This window comes from Marmota flaviventris, chromosome 14 (genome assembly GCF_047511675.1).
Source record: "Marmota flaviventris isolate mMarFla1 chromosome 14, mMarFla1.hap1, whole genome shotgun sequence".
In the NCBI taxonomy this organism is placed as follows: Eukaryota; Metazoa; Chordata; class Mammalia; order Rodentia; family Sciuridae; genus Marmota; species Marmota flaviventris.
In genome coordinates this window covers 6,019,831-6,045,641 of record NC_092511.1, presented here as the reverse complement: position 1 = coordinate 6,045,641, position 25,811 = coordinate 6,019,831, and the positions used below count along the sequence as shown (strand labels likewise).

The 25,811-nt window shown below is 42.5% G+C and overlaps 2 protein-coding genes across 8 annotated transcripts in view; one reads left to right on the top strand and one right to left on the bottom strand.

Annotated features, from left to right (window-relative positions):
• Positions 1–12,803, top strand: part of Adam17 (ADAM metallopeptidase domain 17) — a 55,132-nt gene extending 42,329 nt beyond the window's left edge. Inside the window, exons 12-19 of the mRNA XM_027937737.2 lie at positions 2,017–2,216; positions 3,109–3,212; positions 3,846–3,980; positions 6,546–6,676; positions 7,467–7,545; positions 8,679–8,767; positions 10,395–10,445; positions 10,943–12,803. Coding sequence (XP_027793538.1) covers positions 2,017–2,216; positions 3,109–3,212; positions 3,846–3,980; positions 6,546–6,676; positions 7,467–7,545; positions 8,679–8,767; positions 10,395–10,445; positions 10,943–11,293 — 1,140 coding nt within the window. The 3' untranslated portion in view covers positions 11,294–12,803. The remainder of the gene's footprint in view (positions 1–2,016; positions 2,217–3,108; positions 3,213–3,845; positions 3,981–6,545; positions 6,677–7,466; positions 7,546–8,678; positions 8,768–10,394; positions 10,446–10,942) is intronic.
• Positions 12,804–12,821: 18 nt separating this feature from the next.
• On the bottom strand, positions 12,822–24,361 carry Iah1 (isoamyl acetate hydrolyzing esterase 1 (putative)). Of its 7 annotated transcripts, none has more exons than XM_027937740.3 (6): positions 24,210–24,361; positions 23,169–23,221; positions 18,779–18,895; positions 17,670–17,831; positions 15,646–15,767; positions 12,822–13,199 (listed from the first exon to the last, which is right to left on the bottom strand). In XM_027937740.3, exons 4-6 carry the CDS (start codon positions 17,773–17,775, stop codon positions 13,014–13,016), a joined length of 414 nt encoding a protein of 137 aa, XP_027793541.2. In that variant the 5' UTR covers positions 17,776–17,831; positions 18,779–18,895; positions 23,169–23,221; positions 24,210–24,361; the 3' UTR covers positions 12,822–13,013. The 7 variants fall into 7 exon arrangements, with proteins under 7 accessions (XP_027793541.2, XP_027793539.2, XP_027793540.2 ...); XM_027937738.2 differs by having other exon boundaries at positions 18,779–18,927; positions 24,210–24,360; XM_027937739.2 differs by having other exon boundaries at positions 18,779–18,924; positions 24,210–24,356.
• Positions 24,362–25,811: the final 1,450 nt, after the last annotated feature.

The following is a 25,811-nucleotide window of genomic DNA, read 5'->3' as shown; positions in this document are numbered from 1 at the left end:
AGACTTTTAGTTTATAGGCTATGCCTTGGGACATGCGTGGATGTATGCATTGTACTGTTTTTCCGCTATAAGTTCTTCCTAAGAGGGATTTTTCCTTGGATTCTCCACAGGCCTGTAAGAACTTACTAAGGAGAGTGGCACCTGGGCAGAACTGTTTTTTTTCTTTAGATGTTGGGCTATCAGCAAAGAATGGCTTATTTATTTTGTCCCAAGTATATCATGTTTAGTGTTTTTTTTTTTTTAATAATTTGTTTTTTTCCAAGTAGCACTCTCCTTGTAAGAAGAAGATGCTGTGCATATTTTATATATAAATGAATTCCTTAATAAAATGTTTTAATCAAATGAAAGGGGCTATAGGACAGAAATAAGGTGGTTCTTTTACCTGGGTAGGCCTTGCCTCCCTCTAGATGGGCTGATGAAGAACAACAGTTAGAAGGGGGCTTCATGGGCTCTGAACAAATGAATTAGTGAAAGGAAGCATGGGGACACTGAAGGTTGTCATTTAGGATGGTTATCTGAAGGCAAGAGGGGGTTGTGAGATAAGGATGCAAACAGAAGGCAGGAGCCATTGAGGGCTTGGGTAGGCAGAAACCTTAGTGGAGGATTGGTCGCTGTTTCCTTAGCATTATCCTGGACATCTGTGGCTTGGGAGGTGTAGCTGATAATGACATATTCTTTTCTGTTTACTATGAACTTTAATTCACTTGAAAGTGAACTGGTAAGATTGAGCTCATGCATCTGCAATGCCAGTGAATGAATAAACTCTCCCAGAAAAAACAACTGTCTGAAACTTAGATTGGGGCACCTGGATCTATTAAGTGTTTTTACTGTAATGTAAGCAGACTGGAGATTGTTCACAAAGCCTAGTTGGCATTTCTGGGTAGGGTGATGAGGTCCTCCAGAAAGTGACTCCCTTGGTACCTGTTGGAGGGCTTATGCTTTCTCTTCTCAGTGCTTGGGACTGTCTAGGCTGAAACTGAAGCCATTTAGCTCCTGCAGAGCTGTGGAGATTCTGCCTTAAGAAATAATCACACTTAGCTTCCCCGAGCACCTTATGCCTTTCCTGAGCATTTTGGTGGTTCTCTGCTCTTCCTTTTCCCTTGGGACACTGGTCAGAGAAACAAAATATTGTAGACTCAGGAAAATATTTAGGCAACAGTTTGGAATTTAATGTTTAAAATATCTTCTATGTAATATGCCTCTTACAAAGCTGAAATATTTGGAAACTTCACATGGTACATTCATATAAAGAGCCAGGGAAAGGGAAGTGGGTAAACCAGAAGCAGACCCTCTTTTACATTCCTGAACTTACTCTGCCTGATTCTCATGTCACCACAGCACTTGCATGCCTGAGGGGCAGTTTCAATCTGATGGGATTTGTGAGCTCCTTGTTCTGCTAGACTGCTTGTTCCCTTGATGGGATATTTGGTCCCAGTATTATCATCACTTGCCTTCACGTGAAAACTTTTAGGTCTTTAAGCAAATACACAGCAGCCATTTAGTTCCCTGTAAAGGAATATAACTCAATTCCATATAAATGACATTTTGAAGGTGACTGAGACCACTTGACATAGCTCTGGGGTGGCTCTAATGGTGTTTTTTGGTTTGTTTTTTAAAAATATATATCTACTTCTTTTAGTTGTCAGTGGACTTTTACTTATTTATATGTGGTGCTGAGAATAGAACCCAGTGCCTCACACATGCTAGGCAAGCGCTCTGCCACTGAGCCAGAACCCTGATGTCTTCTAATTATGTTTTTTACATTAAGAATTTGTCCCTAAAGAAACAGCTCAGGAGCTGGGGCTGTAGCTCGGTGGCAGAGCACTTGCCTAGCATGTATGTGGCACTGATTTGATCCTCAGCACCACATAAAAAGTAAATGAATAAGTATATTGTATGCCCCTTTACGTCAGAAAAATACTAAAAAGAAAAAAGAAAAAGAAACAGTACAAACACTCCACGGAGATAAATTTTAATTATATTATTTTGGGCCCTTGTGGCTTTTTCTCTCTCAAGATGTTTTCAAACTGCAGTAAGCAGTCCATCTATAAGACTATTGAAAGTAAGGCCCAGGAGTGTTTTAAGGAGCGGAGCAACAAGGTGTGTGGGAACTCCAGGGTGGATGAAGGAGAAGAATGTGACCCCGGCATCATGTACCTGAATAATGACACCTGCTGCAATAGCGACTGCACGCTGAAGCCAGGTGTACAGTGCAGGTGAGAAACACTCCCACATTGAGTCTGGGGGGTTGGTACAATCAATGTCTGTGTAATAGAAGATTGAAAATACAGGGTTTTAAAACTGTGTGTGTGTATGAGAGAGAAAAAGAGAGAGAAGCTTTCTGGAAATCAGTTTGGCACAATGTAAAAACATTACTCAACTTGCATGCTTTTCCACCTAGCAGTCCCACAGTTCAGAGAATCTTTTTAAAGGAAGTAGATGTACAGGAAGGTGATGTAACAAGGATACAAGCTCATGGCTGTATCCTTTCATAATAGCAAAATATTGGAAACAATCAAAATTGCCATCCTAGAATATAAATTAATTATCATATATCTATACAATAGAATAATGTTTCTATTTAATGACATAAACTGTGGAGAAAGCAGGTTACAATTAGAAGGTACCAATATTTCCATATTTATGTCCCCTTGATAGACTAGAGCCTGGCTTAGGAAGAAACTTTATACTTTATGGTGAATAACTGAAACTAACCTGTGCATATATATTGTGTATTAATGCTATAGATGAGTGCCAACAGGGAGTCGGGCTCTGGCGGCCTAGTGCCATAGCTGTTGATTGCCTGGTAGACCCCTGGTTTTTTTGTTTCATTTAATTAATGCGTTAATAAAAACAAAGGACACTGAGGTGTTGTAAAGATGATCTATCTGTATCCTTATTCTTTCCTACTAAAGTGTGGTATTGATGCTGCCTTATCTACATTAGGAAGGGGCAGAGGGTGGGCAGGTGACTCTAATTCCAGGGAAGTCTGACTGTGCAGGAGTGGTGAGTTAGGCAGGGGTCTTTCCTGTGATGTCACTGTAACAGCACTGTAGGCGTTTAATGAGGGCCTGTCATTTGAATTGAATTGTCTCTGTTCTTCCACAGTGACAGGAACAGTCCTTGCTGTAAGAACTGTCAGTTTGAGACTGCCCAGAAGAAGTGCCAGGAGGCTATTAATGCTACCTGCAAAGGCGTGTCTTACTGCACAGGTAGTGCTTTTGCTGCTCTCTTGGAATACTGTGATTCAAGTGTGAATGTATATGCTTGAAAAACAAGTGATGTTTGGTTTAGATGAAAGCAACCCCTTAACTCTTGTTGTTTGCCATGTGCTCACTTCTTTCGTGAGAGACACTGTGTTGCAGTGTGTCATATACTTGTAGAACTGGTGGACCTGTGTTTTAGTCAGCTTTTTTTCCTTTTGCTCCTGTGACTAAAAGATCTGACCAGAACAATTTTAAAATAGGAAAAGTTTGTTTGAGGGCTCACGGTTTCAGAGGTCTTAGTCTGTAGAAGGCAGCTCCATTCCTCAGGACTTGAGGTGAGGCAGAACATCATAGTGGAAGAGTGTGGCAGAGGGAAACAGTTAACATGCTGATCAGGAAGCAGAGAGTCTCCACTTGTCAGATACAAATACATACCCCAAAGCCATACCTCTCCACTTCAGCTACCACTCAGTTAATTCCTATCAGGGGATTAATGCACTGATTGGGTTAAAGCTCTCACAACCCAATCATTTCCCCTCTGAACCTTCTTGCATTGTCTCACTCATGAGCTTTTGGGGGCCACCTCACATCTAAATAATAACAACCTGTGACTCTTATGCTCACTGTTTTTGCCCTCAGGGAACAGCAGTGAGTGTCCACCACCAGGAAATGCTGAAGATGATACAGTTTGCTTGGACCTTGGCAAGTGTAAGGATGGGAAGTGCATCCCCTTCTGTGAGAGGGAGCAGCAGCTGGAGCCCTGTGCGTGCAACGGTGAGCATGGTTTAGCGCTGAGTGCTGCAGCAGGAGGAAATATGGCCTTTGCCTTCCAGATTCCCTATGGAGACCTGGCATGTCAGCTGCTCACAGCTGGTAAAGGTAGTGATGAGAACCAAGCCAGTGACCAGGAGAGCAGGAAGGCAGGGCAGTGTCTACATGCATCTCTGCATTCAGACTCTAGCTCTCCAACTACCTGCATGAACTGCCCAGTGGTTGGTCATCTTGCTTCATTTTTAGACCATGTGGCAGTCTTTGGGGTGGGGTAGAAGACTTTTGGGTATGGGTAGAAAACTGTCTTCACCCTTCTCCCACATACAAATCACAAAAGCAGCAGAAGCTGTCTGCACTCCATTGCCATCAAATTAGTAAACTCCTTCATGAACCCAACCAGAGAGCTCATTTCAGAATCTGAACCCAGTAGGTGGAATTTTTGCTGTTGTCAGAAAGTCTTGTTCGCCTTTGATCACTGTGGAGCAGTCTGGAATAGGAGCCCTTATGCTGGCCTCACTGTCAGTTTTCAATAAGTTTCAATGCTCTTTTAAGCCTTTGGGTCTGAGAAGAGGCCATAATGTAAGAGGTTCTGCCAGGTAGAAGGAATAACATGTAAGCAAAGAAGAAAGCTGGATGATGTGTACACCTGTAATCCCAGTGACTTGGGAGTCTGGGGCAGGAGGATTACAAGGTTGAGGCCATCCCCAGCAACTTACTAAAAGTCCTAAGCAACTTAGTGAGACTCTATCTCAAAATAAAAAGGGCTAGGGATGTTGCTCGATGGTAAAGTTACCCCGGTTCAATACCCAATACAAAAAAAAGAAAAAAATCTGGGGATGTGGCTCAATGGTAGAGTGTTTGCCTACCATGCATGAGGCCTTGGTTTCCATCCCCAGCACTGAGCAAAAAAAAAAAAAAAAAAACAAGACAGAAAACACTTTGTAGATGCCAAGTAAATGATTTATTGAGTGAGTGGTAATAGGCTTGGGGTGCTTTTGGAAGAACAGCACCTGAGACACAGTAAATGCCCAATAAATATTTGATAACGATTTGTTTTTTTGTGTGTATTCTAGTTGATTTTCTTCTGAGCACAAATTTGGGCTTTCCCCTGGGTCAGATTAAGACCGTTCTTAAATTGCAGTCCTGGGTTAAATTTTGGCATTTCTATTATTTCTGTGTGTATCCACATGGCATCTTTTGTGCCAGGTGCTATCACAGTGGGTCTTGGGAAAGGTGTTGTTGAGTGTAGGCTGTGGGCTCATGTTAACTGGCAGGTTGCTCAGCTCCCCACCTGCCCTGCAGGTGGAGAGTTCTGACACTTATGCTGGAGTCAATTGGCTCTATGGAGTGTACTTTAAACTGAGAGGCTGCTTGGGCGCGGTGGCACACACCTGGAACCCAAGTGACTCATGAAGACTGAAGCAGGAAGTTTGCAAGTTCAAGGCCATCCTGGGCAATTTAGGGAGACTGTCTTGAAATAAAAAGGTCGGGGTGGGGGATGGGGTTGTGGCTCAGCAGTAGAGCACTTGCCTAGCATGTGGGAGGCCCTGGGTTCGATCCTCAGCACCACATAAAAATAAATAAAGGTATTATGTCCAGCTACAACTAAAAAATAATTTTTTTTTTTTTTTTTTTTAAAAAAAAGGACAGGGGATGTAGCTCAGTGGTTATGCATCCTTAGGGTCAATCCCCATTACTGTCAAAACAAAACACACATAACCCTGAGAATCCAGGGATTAAAATCTGCAAGGTAACAAGAGTGTTAGGTCAAAGGGACACATTTTAAGAGTATTTCTGAGCACAATTACACATGCCTATAATCCTAATGACTCAGGAAGCTAAGGCAGGAGTATCACAGGTTCATGGCCAACCTCAGCAACTTAGTAAGACCCTGTCTCAAACTAAAAATACAGAGGACTGAGGAATGTAGCTCGGTGGTTGAGTATCCCTGTCCAGAAGGGGAGGGTTATTATGAAGGGCTTGCGTAGAGGGAATACTTTATCCTTGTCTTTTAAGAGGGCCTTTTTTTGGGGGTGGGGGTCTGCTGGGGATTGAACTCAGGGGCATTCAACCACTGAGCCACATCCCCAGCCCTATTTTGTATTTTATTTAGACACAGGATCTCACTGAGTTGCTTAGTGCCTCACCTTTTGCTGGGGCTGGCTTTGAACTTGCCATCCTCCTGCCTCAGCTTCCCCAGCCACTGGGATTATAGGCGTATGTCACTATGCCTGGCTTAAGGGGGCTTTTAAACAGAGACTCTTCTGTGTAGACTTTTAAAGCCTTGTAGCTTGAGGACTATGAACTTAGAAACTGTTAGGGGATGAATTTGGCTAGTATTATCTTTTGTGTGTTGGGTGTACTCACACATGGTATTGGGGTTGAACCCAGGACCCTGTATATGCTAGGCAAGTGCTCTACCACTGAGTTACATCCCCAACCCCAGATAGTGTTAGTTTTTGAAATAAAAAACATGTGTTTGGAAAAGCATGGTCAGAGAAGAGGAGAAGAGGAAGAAACTGGGTGGCAGAGGACTCAGTGTCAGGCATTGTGCTATCTCTGTTTCAGAAACTGACAACTCATGCAAGGTGTGCTGTAGAGACCGTTCTGGCCGGTGTGTACCGTATGTCGACGCTGAGCAAAAGAACCTATTTTTGAGGAAAGGGAAGCCCTGTACAGTAGGGTTTTGTGACATGAATGTGAGTATTTATGTAAAGCTTGTTTTGAAACAGACTAGAAATTCTTGTATCGGATTTGATTTTGCAAATGGCTGACAATCCTTATGTCTTTCTAACCCACTGCTTGTTTTTATTGGGATTTTAGAGTTATGTATGGGAATTGCTTAAGAAGAAACAGCCAAGTGCTCTCAGGTCACTGGAGCTCAGACTTCCTATAAAGAAAGAAGTCTTCTGAACTCAGATGGATAAGACCCTGGGTGGGGACCTTATGGTAAAATTGGTTGGTTTCAGGCCCTCGGTTCTAATAATTGGTTTCCTAAGTTACTTGCAGAATTGACTAAGACTGCAAAATTGTTCACAGTGTGATTCTGAAGCAGGTACTAAGTGAGTAGAAAAGACCAAGCCTACTTTACTTGCCAAAGTCGGTTACAAACTTCATTTCATTTGTGCAGAATGACAGGCAAGGGTTTCAAGGTTTAGAGAAGCTTCTCAGGGTGCCTGGCTATTTCTGTCTGACCACTGTATATGTGATCATCTCATCTTTACCAGAAAATGCCTGTCAAGCTGGTTTTCTTTTGAGTTTTATCTCCTGGTAATTTTAGTTCACTTATAATAAAACTGGACTAATTGTGAAAACATCATGACAGCAACATCTTACCTTCTTAGGTATTACACTGAAATTATTGTCTTGTGCCCAAGACAGACCACTACGTGATTTAAATGCCCAGTATTTTTTTTTTTTTTTTTATAAAGCCATATTGCTTCTAGATGCATTGCTTTAAGGATAATGCTGTATGTTTTCCCTTCGTAGGGCAAATGCGAGAAACGAGTACAGGATGTAATAGAGAGATTTTGGGATTTCATTGACCAGTTGAGCATCAATACTTTTGGTAGGTGATTTCCCCAGATGTGATTTATTTTTTCCCTTCCTCCTTTCCTTCTCTTTGGGATTGAACCCAGGGATACTTTACAACTGAGCTACACCCCCAGCCCTTTTCACACTTTTTACTTCAAGACAATCTAAGTTGCTAAGGCTGGCCTCAAAGTTGGGAATCCTTTTTCCTCATCTTCTCAAGTTGCTGGGAATATAGGCATGTGAACTGAGCTGATTTCTATAACATTAGAAAAGTGTGGTTTCAAAATTCGTGCTCTCATCCTGCAGAAAATGAAAATATAACAGTTTTGTTGACCAGGATAGTTCACTCATTATAGTTCTGTCCCTGTGTAGCTTGGATATATGGATTTTCAAAGGAGGGAATTACTGTAAATCTGTCTCCTGTTTGATATAAGATTTATTTATTTAAAGGTAGGCATCAGGGGCTGGGGTTGTGGCTCAGTGGAAGAGCGCTTGTCTAGCACACATGAGGCCCTGGGTTCAATCCTCAGCACTACATAAAAATGAAATGGAGATATTGTGTCCACCTACAACTAAAAAATAAATATTAAAAAAAATAAAAATTGCCCTTAAAAAATAAATAAATAAAAGTGGGCATCAGAGGCTTGGGTTGTGGCTCAGTGGTAGAGCGCTTGCCTAGCATGCTTCAGGCACTGGGTTCGATTCTTAGCACCATATACAAATAAATAAAATAAAGGTCCATGAACAACTAAAAAATATTAAAAAAAAAAAGTGGGCATCTGATTTTGCAAAGCATTGGTATGTATTATGTTCTCAAGGGTCCCTAATTTAGAAGTCAGTCACAAAAATAATAGTATCCAAGTGACAAAAACATGGTCTTCTCAAGAAAGTGCTACCAAGTAGTGGCACTGTGAGTACCTAGTATCTTGGCATAGTTACTCACTCTAGGGAGAATGCTGGACACTGCAGTCTCTTTGTCCTCGGGGTGCCAGGGTTGTTTCTCTAATAGCATGTGGTGTGGAAATGGTTGAGTCTAATGCAGGAGCAAGATGTTCGTTCCTCTCAGTATGGGGTGGGTAATGGTGTCCAGCCATAATAGTCTAAGAGAATTCCCTTGTGATTTGTAAAATTCTTGGTCAAGACATTCATGTTTGGAATTGTTCACAGGGAAGTTTTTAGCAGACAACATCGTAGGATCTGTCCTGGTTTTCTCCTTGATATTTTGGATTCCTTTCAGCATTCTTGTTCATTGTGTGGTAAGTCACCAATTTTTAAGTAACCAAGCATTTTATTAAAATGTTGAGCAATTCCATGTAACATGTAACTTTTGGAAAAGAAAACTTGTTCTTAGCAAAGTCTGTCCTGATGTTTCTAATGACATTTTTGATGTTTTCTTAGGAGAGCCTGTCATATAGACATCTTAGCTGATGGTCTTTTTTCTTATTTTGTTTGGGTGTTTTACTTTCATAAGTAATTTCTTAGGTATTTTACACTTTTACATGCAGACTCATTTAATTGGATTTGCCTGGGACCTTTGAGCAAAGCTTTTTATACAGGAGCATTTTCAGGTTAGCGTGTTATTAACACTAAAAATCAAACGTCAGCATTTCAAAGATATTCCTCACATAGTATCCATATAGGTTCCTAGCATTGTATAGGGTATTTACATCTTTCCAACTAAGTAAGAAGGAGCATTCTTTCCTCTTCTTGCTCAAAATGAGTTAACAGTTATAAGTTAATTTGGGCTTTGCTTAAGGAATTCCAGGTACTTTATTCAAACTTTTCTTTACAAACCCATTTACCTTGCATCTATGGGGAATGTTGGCTATATGCTATAGAGATGAGGAAGTCAGACTCAGACTTCCAGACTTATTCTGACTCACGCTCACTCTGCTCCTGTGAGCTAGAAGAGTTATAGCATAGCTAGCTCACATGGCAAAGGTGCTTTTCATTCCTACTGGGTTCTCACTGAACAGCTCTTCCTTAGGGCGGAGAGCATGATGGTATGGTATAGGAGCAAACTCTCTGGGGAGCATTTCTGCTACAGCAGGGCTTTCTTGAGGTGATGAAGAGCTGTGTCCTTCACGATTGCTTTTACTGGAGTTAAACCTGTTTTATTTACAGTGGAAGTTGTACTAAGGACCGCACAGCTACTCTTGATTTCAGAACAGATTCTGTGACTTGTGGGTTGGTAGATGATGGCTTGTTTCTAGCCACAGAAAACCATCATGGCAGTAGATCTGAGCTGAGACCCTGATTTTTGGTGCTGCCTTGCCTTTGTCAGTCACTTGTTATGCTTCAGCCACACACAAGAACCAGGAGAGAGAGCAGATGACTTTGTATTTAGTCTTCTGCAGAAATATAAGGATTGAGGCCTAGCTCCTCCAATAATTTGGTTTCTGTGGATACAGCTGCGAAGAGTGTGAGGCTGTGGGTGCTGAGAAGGCAAGCATTGCCATCTTGGTCTCCTGCCTGCTGCCCATGCAGCCAATACTGGTGCATCAGCCTTTTGACTTTGTCCTCAAGATTCCCGTGGTATCTACTCACAGGGTGAGAGTTCTCTCAGAAAAGCAGCACTTAAACTCTGCCTTTCCATGCTAATACCAATATTTATGCAGAGTAAACATTTCTAGTCTCGCTTATACAAGAAACATGTTCTCATTTAGTGCACCCTGTGACACTTTTATGCCAGGTGGAGGAATGGAACCCAGGGCTGCATGTGTGTTAGGCAAGTGCCCCACCACGGAGCCATACTCCACTCCCATGCTGCCCATTATGGTTCAGTTTCTGAGTTCCTTATTTCATCTTAGGAGGAAAGAATATGTATCCACTGAGGTGTGGGTGTGTAGGAATTGTTTTTTCTTACTATTCCTTTTTTTCTAGGATAAGAAATTGGATAAGCAATATGAATCGCTGTCTCTGTTTAACCCCAGTGTAAGTATACCACATGAAAATAAAGAATAATTTTTGGTTACATTTTGAGATCCTATTAGGCAAAGATCTTCAGTTGACACCCAGCAAGAGTCTCTACCTTTACAGCTCAGCCCTTTTGGCTAAAAGGATCTAGGTTGCATGTGAACTCTCCTGATAGCAGTGATGTACTTATTAGTTGGGTGGATAGATATTTAGAGGGGAGCCCTGGGCTCCCCTTCCCTACAGCTGTTTGGAGTGCTTTAGCTGTTCAGCACTGAGTTGTTTTCAGATCTTTTCCTGTAATAGATCTTTATAATTGAGTTCTCTTTTGGATGCCTAAATACCAAGTTGTCAGGATATCTGAAAGTTGTTCTGAACTTCTTGGGTTCAGTGAGCCTGATATCTGGCACTTTGCTTTAGCACAAAGGATCACGGTACTGGGCCATTTGATGGGTAAGGTTGGAGCTTAAGAACCTTTGATCTTTTATTCCCATCAATTAAAACCCACATCTTTCCAGAATGTTGAGATGCTAAGCAGCATGGATTCGGCCTCAGTTCGAATTATCAAGCCCTTTCCTGCACCCCAGACTCCAGGCCGCCTGCAGCCCCTACAGCCCACCCCTATGATGCCACCAGTGTCTGCTGCTCCAAAACTGGACCACCAGAGAATGGACACCATCCAAGAAGACCCCAGCACAGACTCACATATGGATGAAGATGGCTTTGAAAAGGACCCCTTCCCTAACAGTGGCACAGCTGCCAAGTCCTTTGAAGATCTCACGGACCATCCAGTCACCAGAAGTGAAAAGGCTGCTTCCTTTAAACTGCAGCGTCAGAACCGTGTGGACAGCAAAGAAACTGAGTGCTAGTGAGGGGTCATGTCCTAAGTGATTTTGACTTACATGTGCAAATATTTTTATAAATTTGGCCTAGAAGCACGGCATATATCTTGTGAAGAACTGGGAGGGATAAGGAAATGACTCAACAGCAAATGCTAGCCATGTGTTTGAGCTTCCTTCACATAAGCAGTGCTGTCTAGTTAGACCCTCTTCCTTTGAAGAGGTCAGATGAATCTGGCTTATTTTCAGACTTTCAGGTTTTAGTGTTTTTGAGCTTCAAAACAGCCTTTGACCTGGTGGTGCAAAAGCAGAAAATACAGCTGATTTAGGTTATTGTAAATTAACCTTTATACTGATAACAGCACTGATTAGGGAGATGATCAGTTTTTATCTTTTATATACTGTAATGACCCTATGAGGCACTTAGCAGTTATTTGAGAGAACAACTGGAACAATTTTTTTTTTTCAAGTAAAGGTAAAGGAATGAGATAATCTATTATTGCCAAAATGTGGGTGTTTCTAGGTATTACCCAGATCTTTTCACAGCAGGGAGAAAGCTACATCTAAACTTACAAATAATTTGGGTGAATAGGGCCTTTTCTAAGGCTAGTACTTTCTAGATTAAAACAACCTAGTTTATAGTGAAGTTTACAGTAGTTAAGATAGCCTGTTAATTTCTCAGGTCTCCGATTTGCTGGGTAGCTTTTCTGTGTTTTATAAGTATCTTCATATATCCCTAATATTGTTTACTATGCGTTTAAAAATTCTTTATCCACAGTACTACAAAATATGATCCAAAAAAACACAGTTGCCTATTGTTAAGTTAGTGGACAAGAGAGTAAATGAGATACTTTTAACCAAAGAACAGGTTGTTTTGAATATGCTGAGATGTGACGAGCCAGGAAAGGGAACACTGCCTGTCCTGGGGTAGGGGTCTGGCCCTACCAGACCTGATACTTCAGAAACCCTTTTTAATTACCCACAAGTTGATGGTCACATGACTTCTTGCTAAGTGCTTTAGGATTCTGGATGGTCTGTTGTTACCGTGTGAAGGATAAAAAAAAAAAAAAATCATAGCCTGGATTCCATAAAATTGTTTTCTCCTGTGAACTAAAATGTGCTTACCAGCCAACACATTTTAACCAAGATGACTTGTAAATTTTGAGGGCAGTTAACCAAACTTGTGACAAATCATGCTTTCTTCTTCTGTAAGGACATGTGTTACTCAAATGTTATTTGTTACACTAATACTTGAATTTGTACCTTATGGTATTTGCTATCTTTTAACTTGTCAGGATAGTCTTATATTTTAGTTCCACTTTCATAATTTGATACAAGGTGAGTGGGTGTATGTATGAGTGAAACGGTTCTCAGCAGAATGTAAGAAAACTTTTTTTTTTTTTTTTTTTTATAAAATTGTGACTTTTTAAAACAAAAATTGTTTCCTTTTTTTTTTTTTTGCCATGTATAGGATTAACAAACTGCTCAGGATGGCACTGATGATACTTGCACCAGTCAATAAACATTTATCAAAACAGAATGTGCTCAACTACAAAGCTTCCCTGAAGAATCTGAAAACTTTTATTATAAACATTAGTGGCAAAAATTGGTGTTTTGGTACAGCATAGTGAGGAAGAATTTTAAACTTGAGAAAAAAATATTCTGCATTCAATTGCCTTGGAATCTATATGTTATAATCACCAACTTCAATCTATAAATTAACAACCAGATTTGCATTTCCTAGAATTGACTAATGGTCTCCATCTCCCAGTAGACTTAGTTCAGGTTGTGCTTCTGCTACATCCTTCCAGTAAGGAAGCAGCAAAGGCAGAGAAGAGACCTTCTTCTCTATCAGAGGCCAGAGGTGTAAAAACAAAAATTCATTTCCCTTTGGTGATAGATGTAGTCCGTCAGAGGATAAGTAGGATGAGAAGTCCTGTAAAGAGAAGGCACAGTAAAGCTGTATAGTTTTTCTCATTGCCAGTGTGTGCTTTCCTCCCAGTATGGGCCTGAGTCAGAACTCACCAGCCCTTTGTTTCAGGCATTTGACCTGAATTGTCTCAGACCACAGCAGCAGTATAAATGTGAATGATATATGCTGGTGCTCTCTATATTAGACCTGAGCTTCATAAAATTCATTACCACTATGTGCCTGAGTTGGGACAGCATTATAGGCCTTCACTCTAAAGTGGTTATCAGCTGAAAGAGGCTTAATGAGTGAATGATTCTTTAATGTAAATAACAAAAATGAAAAACCTGTTATTAAGAAAGCTCAGGGTGTCTGGTTGGGGATGTAGCTTAGTAGCAGAGCACCTGCCTAGCACACTCGGGCTAGGGACTGAGTTTAGTCCCTAGTACCAGGAAAATTTAAAAAATACCTTGGGGTCCTAGTAAGTCAGTTTCATGTGACTCTTAGGCAAGATTTTCGGGGAATGACAATCCAAATGAGAACAAGAATTATTGGGCTATGACTCCTGTTTTACTGCCACTCCCCTTAATAGCCACCCTCAGAGCCATTTCTCCCTTACAGAAAACTCTTGGCCAGGCAAGGGCTCTTGCCCAATCCACTTTAGAGTTGCATGGAAAAGCTATATGGCTTTCACAGACCAAGATCATAGACTCCAGCAGTGCTTCTCCCTAAACCTCAGTATCCTCTTCTGGATGGTTGATGTTTCCTCCATTCTACGATCCTGGTGTGTTAAAATGACTCATTAGCATAACTAACCAAGTGTTTTAAAATGTCCTTTCCAGTCAGGTGCAGAGGTACACACCAGCTACTCTGGAGCTGAGACAGGAAGATCATTAAGTTTGAAGCCAATCTGGGTAATATGGGGAGACCCTGCCTCATATAAAGTAAAAAGGGCTGGGGATATAGCCCACTGGTGGAGTCCCCTGGGTTCAATCACCAGTACCCCCAAAATGTAAATAAGATGTCTTTTCCTCTGTAGCACAACTTTTTGCAACCACCACGTTGGATTCTTAGGCTAAAACAATTCTGGATGTTGACCCTTCAGCACTCAGGCAGCCAAGGCCTCTCCTAATCTGAGCACCCAGAAGACTCTCAAATAGACTCAAATCCAGTCCAGGATTAGCAGCCTGGAGGCCAGGAGGGCAGTGATGTACTCAAGTACAGGGCTGGGCTCTGAGAACCTCCAAAGATGACTGGCAATGCTCACTGTCCACATGGTGGTATGGCTCTTACTGGTTACCATTGTCCCCATTTTATATATATATATATATATATATATATATATATATATATATATATATATATATAAATAAATAAAATAAGTCACCAGGTCTTTTGAAGGACTGGTAAGAATTTAAGTGGGAAGGAAAAAATTGGCATCTGGTTTGGTAAGTTCTTGGCTGTTTCCTTTCTACCTTCTTTTGTCCAGATGGCCAAACCTAATGGCTATGAAGAGAGTAAACTGAGTCAGGCTGAGTTTTTTGTTCAAAGAACTTCCTATGCCCTGGATCCTTTTCCTCTGATACTCCAAATGCCACAGTCCTTGTCACAGTCATCGTTTTCTCTAGGTCTCAGCAGAGCAAAGAAATGGCCTTTTTAAGTGCCCCGTAGCACAAATAGTTAGTACAAAACTGAAGAGGAAAAAAGCCCTGTGTCTGACTCTGCCTCTCCTGTGCCACTCATTGGGATCTATGTAGGACCTCAGTTTTGTCATAGGCTCCCCACCTAACCGCTGGCTATGTGTTGTGTCATTACAGTATTGACTTTCTAAATGTCACATAGATGGAATCACAGGTGTAACCTTTCAAATCTTGCTTCTTTCCTTCAGTGAAATGCCTCTGGGCTTCATCCTGGTTGCTGCACTTCCTATAGCATTTCCTACCTCTGCACTGGCTTAACCAATTTACTGTCTCACTCTCGAAGGATACACAGGTTGATTCCAGCTTCCTGCAATTATGCATTATGCTACTATGAACAGTTACATGCTAGGTTTCTGGGGACATGGTTTTCATTTCTCAGGTACATTCAGGATTGGAGGGCTGGGTCCTCTGGTAGTACATATGTAACTATAAGAAACTGTCCAGCTGTGTTCCTGTACCATTCTGCATGAGGACTAGCTTTTTATCTTTTATACTTGTAAATGGGGTTTCGTTATTTTAAAATAATTAGAACTACATGTCTTAAGCTGTGAATGGTATAGCAAATACCATAAGCTGCTTGAATTCACTGTTTTATTAATAATAAGTCTTAACTTTCTATGTCACTAAATAATAACTCCTAGTTGAGGAACCAGGTAAATTCATGCAGCTCCTTCCTTTCTCCAAGCTATCCCAACCTTTTTGCTGAAAGGGCTGGCTGGCTGGCTTCTTTGTGATCCCACTCATCCTGGAAGGACTGAGCAAAGTCACTATACCTCATTGTCTTTCTGCATCATGGTCCACAGGTCAAGAACATCAGTCCCACAGTCTTGGGCCACTTGTAAACACACACTGGCATATTCACCAACAACGGAGTTCAAGCGATTTATTTTCCAACCTATTGGAGAGAGGAAATCTAAGAGGTGACTGAACACAAGTGCTGGTCCTTGTGCAGGTTGTGAGGACCCCGGTGGTTTCTAAATTCCATCAATGATAGCCCCTCTCAGAGTCTGGTTATCACAATGATGGGTCTCACAGGCTACTCTCATGTAGTGCTCTACACAGCAGAGGACAAAGTTCAGTGGGAAAAGAGGGAGTTGTTACTGATAACCACAGCCTTCTGAGAAGCTGAAGAGGATATTCTACAAGACTTGAACAGAGGTGCAGAGGAAGGAAAGGCCTAGGGAGCTGGGGCTGCTGGGCTAGAGAGCAAGGCAGAGGTGACTTGGGCTTGGACCACACCAGAAAGAAAAGACCATGGAAGATGCAGTGCTGAGACCCAGGTAAGAAAAAGCCACTGCAATACAGTGGAAAAAGTCCTCTGAGAACTGGACAGTCCTGACAATTGCCTATTAACTGCCCTATACATAGCTGTGTGACTGAATAACTTACTTAACCATGCTGAAGTTTTCCTGCTATGTTGATAATGCCCACCTGATCATAGGAACAGCAAGATCATTGAAAGGCTAGATTCTTGCAGAATATATGTGCTCTACCCCCGCCTTCTTGATATTGAAGATTGTGTGGCATTCACAAAGCCCCGGGTTTGATCACCAGCACCCAAAAATGTAAAAAAAGAAAAAAAAAAAGGCTAGTAATGTAGCTCAGTGGTAGAGCATTCCTGGGTTCAAACCCCATTGAGCTTACTCCCCAGCCCCATCATGTTTTTATTTATTTTTGTGGGGACTGAACCCAGGGCCTTGTGCATGCGAGGCAAATACTCTACCAACTGAGCTATATCCCCAGCCCCACATCAGGTTCCTTTTTAAAACTTTGTTTACAAAGTTTTGAGACAGGATCCTACCAAGTTGACTAGACTGGCCTCAGCCTCCTGCATAAGTGGGAGGTGTGTGCTACTGCACATGGCTGCCTGTGCATATTTGACTATGTCATGCTGCTTCATCCTTTCCCCATCAGAGGAGAGTGGAGCTAGAGCTAAAGCCAGTGAGAAGCTCAGGAGGCTGCCACAGCAGAACTAGGGGTATGGGCAGGACAGTGAGAGCTGGTGGAGATGTGCGATTATAACAGGAGCAAATGGGCAAATGGAGGTGGAGATAAAGGAGTACTTATACCTATGCTGGCCTGGGTTCCTGTCTGAGAGAAGGAAAGAATAAACTCTTCCCAGGTATTGACAGATCACCTGAGTTTCACCTCTTTTAACTTGTTCTAGGATAACCTGTTCTCTGAGTTTAAGGCAGCTTAGAAAAATTCCACAATGCACCTTTTCAACTAAATATGTGTAAACAAGAGAAAACAGCATCTTTACATAGAAGAAACATTTTTACACAAAAGAGATCTTATACCATTATACTTTTTCTTTCAAATGATGAAGAATAGAAAAAAAAAAGGGGGGGGGATGAGTATTCTTTTGGCAGAGTGGAAAGGGCCATCTCTCATGGCCCCTAATGAGGAGATGGGCAAAGCTAGCAGCTTCAAGAACATCCTGATACTAAGAAGTCATGAAAAACACCACAAATGTTGAGTAGGTGCCCAGGATATATATCTAGCCCTTGGACCCAGCATCTCTCAAAGCACTGCAGCTAACCTGCCAGTTCCAAGGCATGCAGCCAGGCTCTCTGCACACTCTCAATGGGCTTCATGTATGATGGAGCTGGCAACTATAAAGTCCAGGCCAGTGGTTCCTTCCTGACTTACCCAAAGCCAGAAGCCCTTTTCTGTCAAAGTTATTGGTAAGACATAATGGAAGTTGACTGAAAACAGACTAATACAGGGCCCACAAGCAGGAAGTCTTTTGAGTGTTCATGTCCAGGTTTGATGCCACTAGGCATGGCTGGCTTACCTTGCATGATGCACTCCTTTTCCCAGGCTGTTTCACAAAGCGGAGGTGGCGTGATGAGTATGACTCGATGCTCAGGGACATCCACTGATTTCAGGTACTGCATCATGCTTTTTAAGTTTGCAACATACTCTTCCAGGGGAACGTGCTGCTTGGGATTCTCATCTGTTTATAAAGGACAATTTTTTTGGCTCAAAGTGGCAATGATTAAAATGAAACCACTTTCATGGCATGCATACAATTCTTGAAGTCACTGGGGAACTGTTAAGGTTTCCTCCTTAAAGGATTAAAATGTAACCCGGGCGCAGTGGTGCATGCCTGTAATTGGAAGCTCAGGAGGCTGAGACAGGAGAATCGTGTGTTCAAGCCAGTCTTAGCAAAAGCAAGGTGCTAAGCAAGTCAGAGACCCTGGGGAAGGAACCCAGGACTTTGTGATGCTAGGCAAGCACTCTACACTAACCTACACCCCAGCTCCAACATAAGCTATGTCAAAATTTAATAAACTGCTTTTTCCTTTGCAATTTCCTCAGTTGCTTGTGTGCTTAGAAAGTATTTATCCTTATTCTACATATGATTAAAATTCACCATTAAAATTTCTTTTAAGATTTTGATTCAATATAAAATGCAAAGGGAATATTTACTTTATTTTCCTCAAATTTCTTACATCCTTTCTCACTAGTGAAATGCAAATTGCAGGGGTGTATCTTGAGCCCTGTTGCCAACTGTACCCACTAAAGAGAGAATTGGTGTGAATATACTATGTAATAACAACCTGAGACATGTGCTCTATATATGTAATAAGAATTGTAATGCTTTCCGCTTATATATAAATAAAAACACACACAAAAAGAGAAATACTGGAAATACAGCACAACACTAATGGACTCCAGAAACAAAGTGCTGCAGTTTAAGTCTGCCAATGATGGAGGGATGGGAATAAAAACCACCCACAGCAGAGCCAGAAGAAATCCCCGTAAACAAATTCAAGGAATGCATACGTTTGGTGAAACTTTCTCTTGGAATATAAGTAAACAGTTAAAAGTATATAAATCCAAGTTTGCTCTAATGTTAAAATGACTAAAAATTAACTAGGAAAACAAAAATGCCATTACCTTTTAGTGCACTGTCATTGGCGCCAAAGAAAATTGTAACTACTACTGGGTTGTCCAAATTGTTCCCTTTCCTGATTAGTCTTGGAAGAATAATTTTGGCCCATCTGGTGTTGTAACCTGAAAATCCACGATTCAGAACATCACATCTTCTGAAATGAAAGATTGTTAAAAGATTTAACTGAGCAAAGAATTGCTTGGTAGCCCACTTTAGCAAGGGTGTGCTGGGCTTCTCATCCCAGCACGTGGCTTTGACCCAGCCCAGCTTTCACTTCAGTAAAATCAAGTACAGGGTTGAAACACGCTGATCTCTCTTAAGTCAGTTCTGGGACACATGTAAATCACCATACTCCTCAAAGAGGGAGGTGATAAATTATGTTGAAGGGGTTGATTTAGTCTGAAGACTTTCATGGTAGTATAGAGAATAACTTTAAAACTGTTCACAACAGATGGATATTAATGTGACCAAGTACAGTATCTTAGAAAATCACTAACAAACTGAAACTCAGTGATTTTGTTTGAGGTGTTTGAAATATTTTAGACTTTTGGTTTCAAATGATTTTATAATTAGTTTTTAACTAGTTCATTAACAGGCATCTCTCCCCAACCCCTTCTTAAAAATAGTTTGACTCAAGCTAGGTATGGAGGCACATGCTTATGATCCCAAAAATTTGGGCATCTTAGGTAGGAGGATTGCAAGCTCGAAGGCAGCCTCAGCAGTTCAGCAAGAGCGGTCTCAAAATAAATAATAAAAAGGACTGAAAATAATTTGATACAATGAAGAAAAAAAAACACACACCATACCACCCCCCCCCCCCCCCCACAGTACAACCATGGCTCTTGAAGCAGGTTGCGGGGGTTTACATGCCAGATCCATCTTTGGCTAGTGTGTCCCTGACATGAGGAATCCCACTTCAGGATCACACTACTTTAGAACACCTTAGATGATATTAGTCACATGACAGGGGCTCTATCATAAAAGAAAGTAATTTTGGTAAATAATAATATCAGAATAATTCATAGTGGGAAGGATGCATGGGATAATTATATCCTTTGCTTCTGTAGATGATTAAAAGCTGTCCATAATAAAAAGGTCTTTAGAGGTATTGGTGCACACCAGGAATCCCAGCATACTGGAGGCAGGAGGATTGTGCCCCTGGGTTCAATTTCCAGTATTATTTATGTCGAATAGATAATAAAATTGTATTTTAAAATAAAATGAGCCGGGCACGGTTGGACACACCTGTAATTTTAGCAGCCTGGGAGGCTGAGACAGGAGAATCTCAAGTTCAAAGCCAGACTCCGCAACTGTGAGTGCTAAGCAACTTTGAGACCCTGTCTCTAAATAAAATACAAAATAGGGATGAGTATGTGGCTCAGTGGTCAAGTGCCCCCGAGTGCAATCCCTGGTACCAAAAATATATATAAATAAAATGAATCTGCAGTTTCAACTTTATGATTAGAAAACTGGTGTTCATTTTGGTATATGGTTCAAATTCTTACATGTAAAACAATAAATGAAAAAATTGCAGTACCAGTAATTGAAGGCTGCAGTGCCAGGCGGCAGACTCCAAGGAAGGCAGCAGGAAGGGTCTCATTTTCATGGACCTACTCTGAAAGCTCTCAAGTAGCATTTGTACATCTTGGGAACAACAACAACAACAAAAAAAACCCAGCCATATTTATTTGTAAATGGGCCTGAATGTTTTTATTTGTAAAGATTCCAGGAAGCTAACAAGCCATTTAGAATCCAGCCACAACACTTTAAAATGGAAGTTCTCTAGAATTTTAACGAAGTGGGTATGTCTTACATTCATTCAATGATATAGTCACTGTAGCATTTCAAAAACAAAGGGCAGGGCTAGGGGTATAGCTTAGTGATAGAATGTATGCTTAGCATGCAAGAGCCCTGGGTTCAATTCCCAGCAACCTCTCCCCAGGACACATCCTTTTTAAGAAGGGCAAAACAGTTTCATAAGAGTCATAGCAGTACAACCACGAGGTCTGGAATCCTAGCAGCTGTGCCTGGATTTCCCCATCCTTGACTAACAAGGAGGCACTGGCCAGGGACTAATTCTCATCTGCCAGGCTGAGTGAAAATTAAATGTAAAGGCTAGACACACATAAGGAGCTCAATAATTGGCAGCCAGATTTAAAAAAAAAAAAAAATATATATATATATATATAGATATATATCTATATATATCTATATATATATATCATTATATGATCGTTTGGGAGTCAAGACCAGGACAAAAGTACCAGTGAGGCCCAGGGTTGAAAGTGTTAAAAAGATTCCCTTCCAAAAGAGAAGCATATCCGAATTTCTCTGGGTTGAATAAAAAAGTCAGCAGTATCTTAAGTTATTCAAAAGGCTAAAAAACAGGAAAATCAAAAACTTGCATATAAAGTCATAGATAATAACAGGAACTTAAATCCATATGAAGATGAAAAAGGATAAGAATTAACTAGACTCCTTCAAAAACACGCAGGTCCTACAAACTGCATTCCATACTGTGCACACCTGCTGAAGCAGGAGGATCACAGGTAGAGATGGCTTGGGCAAGTTCAAGACCCTGCGTCAAAATTAAAAGGGCCCAGGGTGTCAAAATGCCCTGGGTTCAATCCTTAATGCTATGAAAGAGAAGAAAAACCTGCTTTCCAGAAAAATAAATTAGGTGCTTTATGAATGACAGTAGACAACCACACATCTTCAAAAGAAACAGCAGCTTTTAAAAACTGAAAAGGGTGAGTTTAACTCTTTCAACTCAGCATTTTGGGTTTCAGAAAACTTGGATATTGTTTAAAAATTGATGAAAATGTACCAATAAATTTAAATTTTGTTAAAATGCTTTTTGCGATGAGTTTACAAGAGCCTGTTTAAAAACTCAAGGACGTCACTATGGGCTGAGGACTGTACACTTAATTCTGTATTTTAAAATTCACTGGTGTCCATGGAGGCAGTACGGATGGATAGTTACAATAAGGCATTTCTTAATAAGATTAGGTTAAACTAAAACATCAGGAACAGTTCAGGGTTGTGCAGATGGCTGAAGCAAGCATAGGAACCTACTACAAAAATTCACCCCCAAGCATGCAGAGATAACCACTGAATGTGTCCCTCAGAACTCATTTGATATGAAACAGAAGCCTCTGCTGCTATAGTGTTACAGCAGACCCCAGCCACCTGCCAGTACCTCCTTTCCAGGTTCTTGTTTCATGAATTTGAAGAATGAAATTCAGATAAGAGTAGGATTTATTCAAGTGAAAAGAGTCAGAGCTCCTGTAGCACAAAAGGAACCAAAAGGGGTGCCTTTTTTTTTCTTTTCTTTTTTGGTACTGGGGATTGAATCAGGTGTACTCTACCACCGAACCACATCCCCAGCCCTATTTTGTATTTTATTTACAGACAGGGTCTGACTTGCTTATCATCTCGCTTTTGCTGAGGCTGATTTTGAACTCGAAATCCTCCTGCCTCAGCCCCCTGAGCTGCTGAGATTACAAGCATGCACCACTACACCCGGCTAGGGTTGCAACTTTAATGTACTAGCCTGGGGCTTATATAGTTGCTGGGTGGGGGAACTCAATATCTATGCTCTTCGGATCTTGGAACAGTTCTAATGCTATTAGTCAAAATCTATGCTGAATATGTACTGGAAAAATATCTAGGCTATTGGTTTGTCTGGAAACTACCTAACTGGCTGTGCCCTTTTAGCCCTTAGTTTGAATTTTCCTATCATCTCCATTAAGGCCCACCTCCACTTCCATTTTCCAGGGACTAGGTTTGGCTGGAATGTTTCTGATTATTCTCATGAAGAGGTACAATTGAAAAGAGCCTTAATTGGGGCCCATTACCCTGACTACCTGACCATTTTACTATCTATCCTACCTTGAGGGTGCACTTGAATTTTTCTGGTCTCACAGCAGTGAATGGAGATGACTCCCATGCCATTCATCAGGCCAGCGTCCCTTTGAGGTAACACTTGCTCACCATAGAGCTTCCTAGTTCCTGATAGGTATCTACCTACTAGAAGAATATGGGTTCGGTATACCATTCCATTCAAAATGAATCCAACTTTGAGTTTTTAAAAAATGATTTTTTTTTCTGTCCACCTCCACTAATTTAAATCATACCCATCATAACTGAAAAAACGACTAGTTTTTTTTAATACGGCAAACAGTCAAAATTTTTGTTTCCACAGTTTTTGTGTTTGATTTCACATGGTGCCAAAGCTTTTTGATGAATCCTGCGTGGCTGCCCTTTCTGTTTCTCTAACCATACATTGACTAAGAAAGGAAAGCAGAGATTAATAAAGAATTTGTGGTATCATTCACTTTGAGATGACATTTACCATCAGTAAATACCCAGTATTAATCTAGAAACTATTCTCACCTGACCAGTTTGTCAGCCAATGATGCTCCCCATCCACCCTGCTGAAAAGAAAACTGAAGAAAGAGAAGCCCATTACTAATCGGTATACTCAGAACTTAGCATGGGAACTTGGGTCAGCAGCTCCTCTAGTTGTGTACTCCCTAGATTCCTGCCCTTCCTCACTCGGGGAGGACGTCTTGGGGCCAACTGTAGCTTCACCTGGCAGAACTCTAGGAAAGTGGATTTAAGCCAGCCACCTATTAGAGACCTAATACTGGAGAAATTTGTCACCTAAAAAGGTACTACTCAGGTGTGGTGAGCCACGCCTGTAATCTCAGAGACTCCAGAGGCCGAGAAGGAGTTTTCAAGGCAGCCTCCACAACTTGGTACAACCCTGTGTCGGAATAAAAAAGGCTAGTGGTGACCGATGCAGTGCAGGTACTAGGAGGTGCAATCACCTGTGCGTGCAGCTAAGACACGGGTCCACGATGTGCCAGGGGAACCAGCCACTGCTTTCTTAATGACGTAACTCGGGTGGACACTCCCATGACACACATTCACAAGGTCCTTGAGAGGTTCTTACTGCCCTGATCCTAACATTGGTGGTGCATATACACAAAAGCCTGATTTAGAAGTCTGCACGTTGGGGGCGGGGTACAGGAACGTAACCTACTATCTTTCCGAAATAATGTATTTAGAATAATTCTCCTTGTCCCCGGGCGCGGTGGCGCACCCCTCATCCCAGCGACTCCGGAAGCAGGAGGATCGCAAATTTGAGGCCAGCCTTGGCAGCTAAGCAAGACCCTGTCTAAAAATTCAAGCCCCGTTATAAGAAAAAGTTCTTCCCCTGGATGGGAGTTGAAATGGCCCCGGGTGAAAAGCTCTTCCTGCTTTACTCTTGAGGGCATTTTCAAGGTCCACCCACCAACTACCGCCCGCCGGTCCCCTCCGAGGCAGCCCGCACGGGCGGCCCGGCCTAGACCCTCCCGAGCCGAGGCAGGGCCTCAGGAGCCGCCGCTCGAGCGACCCGTGGAGCGTCCGGGGCGATCGGGGCGGCGGTACCTGAGTGATGGAGTCCCCGAAAAGCAACACTCGAGGCCAAGGCAGAGAGCTCCCGCCAGACATCCCGGCACAGGCCGCCGTACTACTGCGCGCTGAACGCCGAGTCCAGGCCGGATATCCCGCGGGATGCTCGGAGGCTGGCGCTCGCGGGCGAGGCGCTCATGGGGGCGTGGCCTTCGGGAGGCGGGCCCTCATGGGCGTGGCCCTCAGAAGGGGGCACTCGAGGGGTGGGCGTGGCGCTCGAGGGGGTGGGCGTGGCGCTCGAGCGTGCGCGGCGGGCACCGGGAGGTCGAGTTCTGTGCCTTTATGAAAGTTCGGCCTCACGTATCTCGCGGGTCCGGATGAGATGGAAACAGGCCTTCCCGCGGCGCCCTTGGCAGTTCCCCCAGACAACCCGAGAGGGCGGCAGTTTGGCGCCAGCCCCGACGCGCTGCGGCACAGAGCATCGGCGCAGTCACGAAAGGGGCCCCTGGCACGACCGCCGTTAAGGGCAACTCGGGCGCGTGTGAAGCGTTCGGCCCGGCGACGTGGGAACAGGACAGCTAGGTGCCCAGGGCGAGGCGGCGCGCAGCTACCGGCAGCCCGCCTACCTTGTGCCCAAGTGGCCGAGGACGCTGGCGTGCTGCGCTGCGCGACAAGCCTGCGGCTTCCGGCTTGTGTCCTCTGGAGAGCTTTAAAAATAAAGGCTGATTGCGGACCCTCATTCCTGTCCGCCTAAACGCGTCTAGTGTGGCAGCACTGCGGCAGGGGTCACTGCCTGCGCCAGATGGAGAACCCTTGCCAAGTCTTGAGGTGTTCCGACTTCGTCTTAACCACCCAGACTTCAGCTGCAGCGGAGGTCAAATGTGCCATTTTAGGAATCCGTTCCAGCCAGAGTTCAGAGGGCTGAGAGCACGTGGGGCGGGACCGATACCCAGAACAGTTTAGAAACCTCACTCAAATTGCTTACTTAAACGGTGTGGGACTAAGGGGAAAGGCGCTTTTCCTCTTTTTATACATTTTATGTTGTTAAAAGTATTACAAAAAGCCTGTGATTTTTTTGTAACAATGTTTTTAAATTTATCATATTTTGTGTGTGTGTGTGTGTGTGTTTTGGTATCAAGGATTGAACCCAGAGGTTCTTGGGCGCTGAGCAACATCCCCAGCCCCCCCCCCTTTTTTTGAGATAGGGTCTCATAAGTTGCTGACGTTGACTTCAAACTTGGGATCCTCCTGGCTCAGCCTCCTAAATTGCTGGGATTACAGGCATGTGCCACTGGGCCCAGATTATCATAAAATCTTCTGACACATAAAAGGTGAAAATTGACCCCGAGATCTTTTAGTATGGGCTGAAGTAGGCTCTTTTATGCAGCCCACAGTGGCCCATTGTAATCCTAACTAGTAATCTCAGCGTGGGCATTTTAGGGAAACCCTGTCTCCAAAACAAACACAAAAAAGGGGTCTGGAAATATAGCTTTGTGGCAGAGCTCCCCTGGATTCAATCCCCAGTACAAGAGGGGGAAAAAAACTAGGCATGGTGACACACACCTGTAATCCCAGTGACTCAGGAAGCTGAGGCAGGAGGATTGCAAGTTCAAGGCCAGCCTCAGCAATTTAGTGAGG

Bases quoted from the DNA above. Each gene is read 5' to 3' on its own strand.
- Iah1 (XM_027937738.2), bottom strand. From the start codon at position 24,272: ATGTCTGGCGGGAGCTCTCTGCCTTGGCCTCGAGTGTTGCTTTTCGGG. The intron at 18,928-23,168 runs GTGAGAATAGTT...CTTTCATTTCAG, and splicing joins TTGGCTGACAAACTGGTCAG to AAGATGTGATGTTCTGAATC. The intron at 17,832-18,778 runs GTAATGGCATTT...CTTTATAAACAG, and splicing joins CAATGACAGTGCACTAAAAG to ATGAGAATCCCAAGCAGCAC.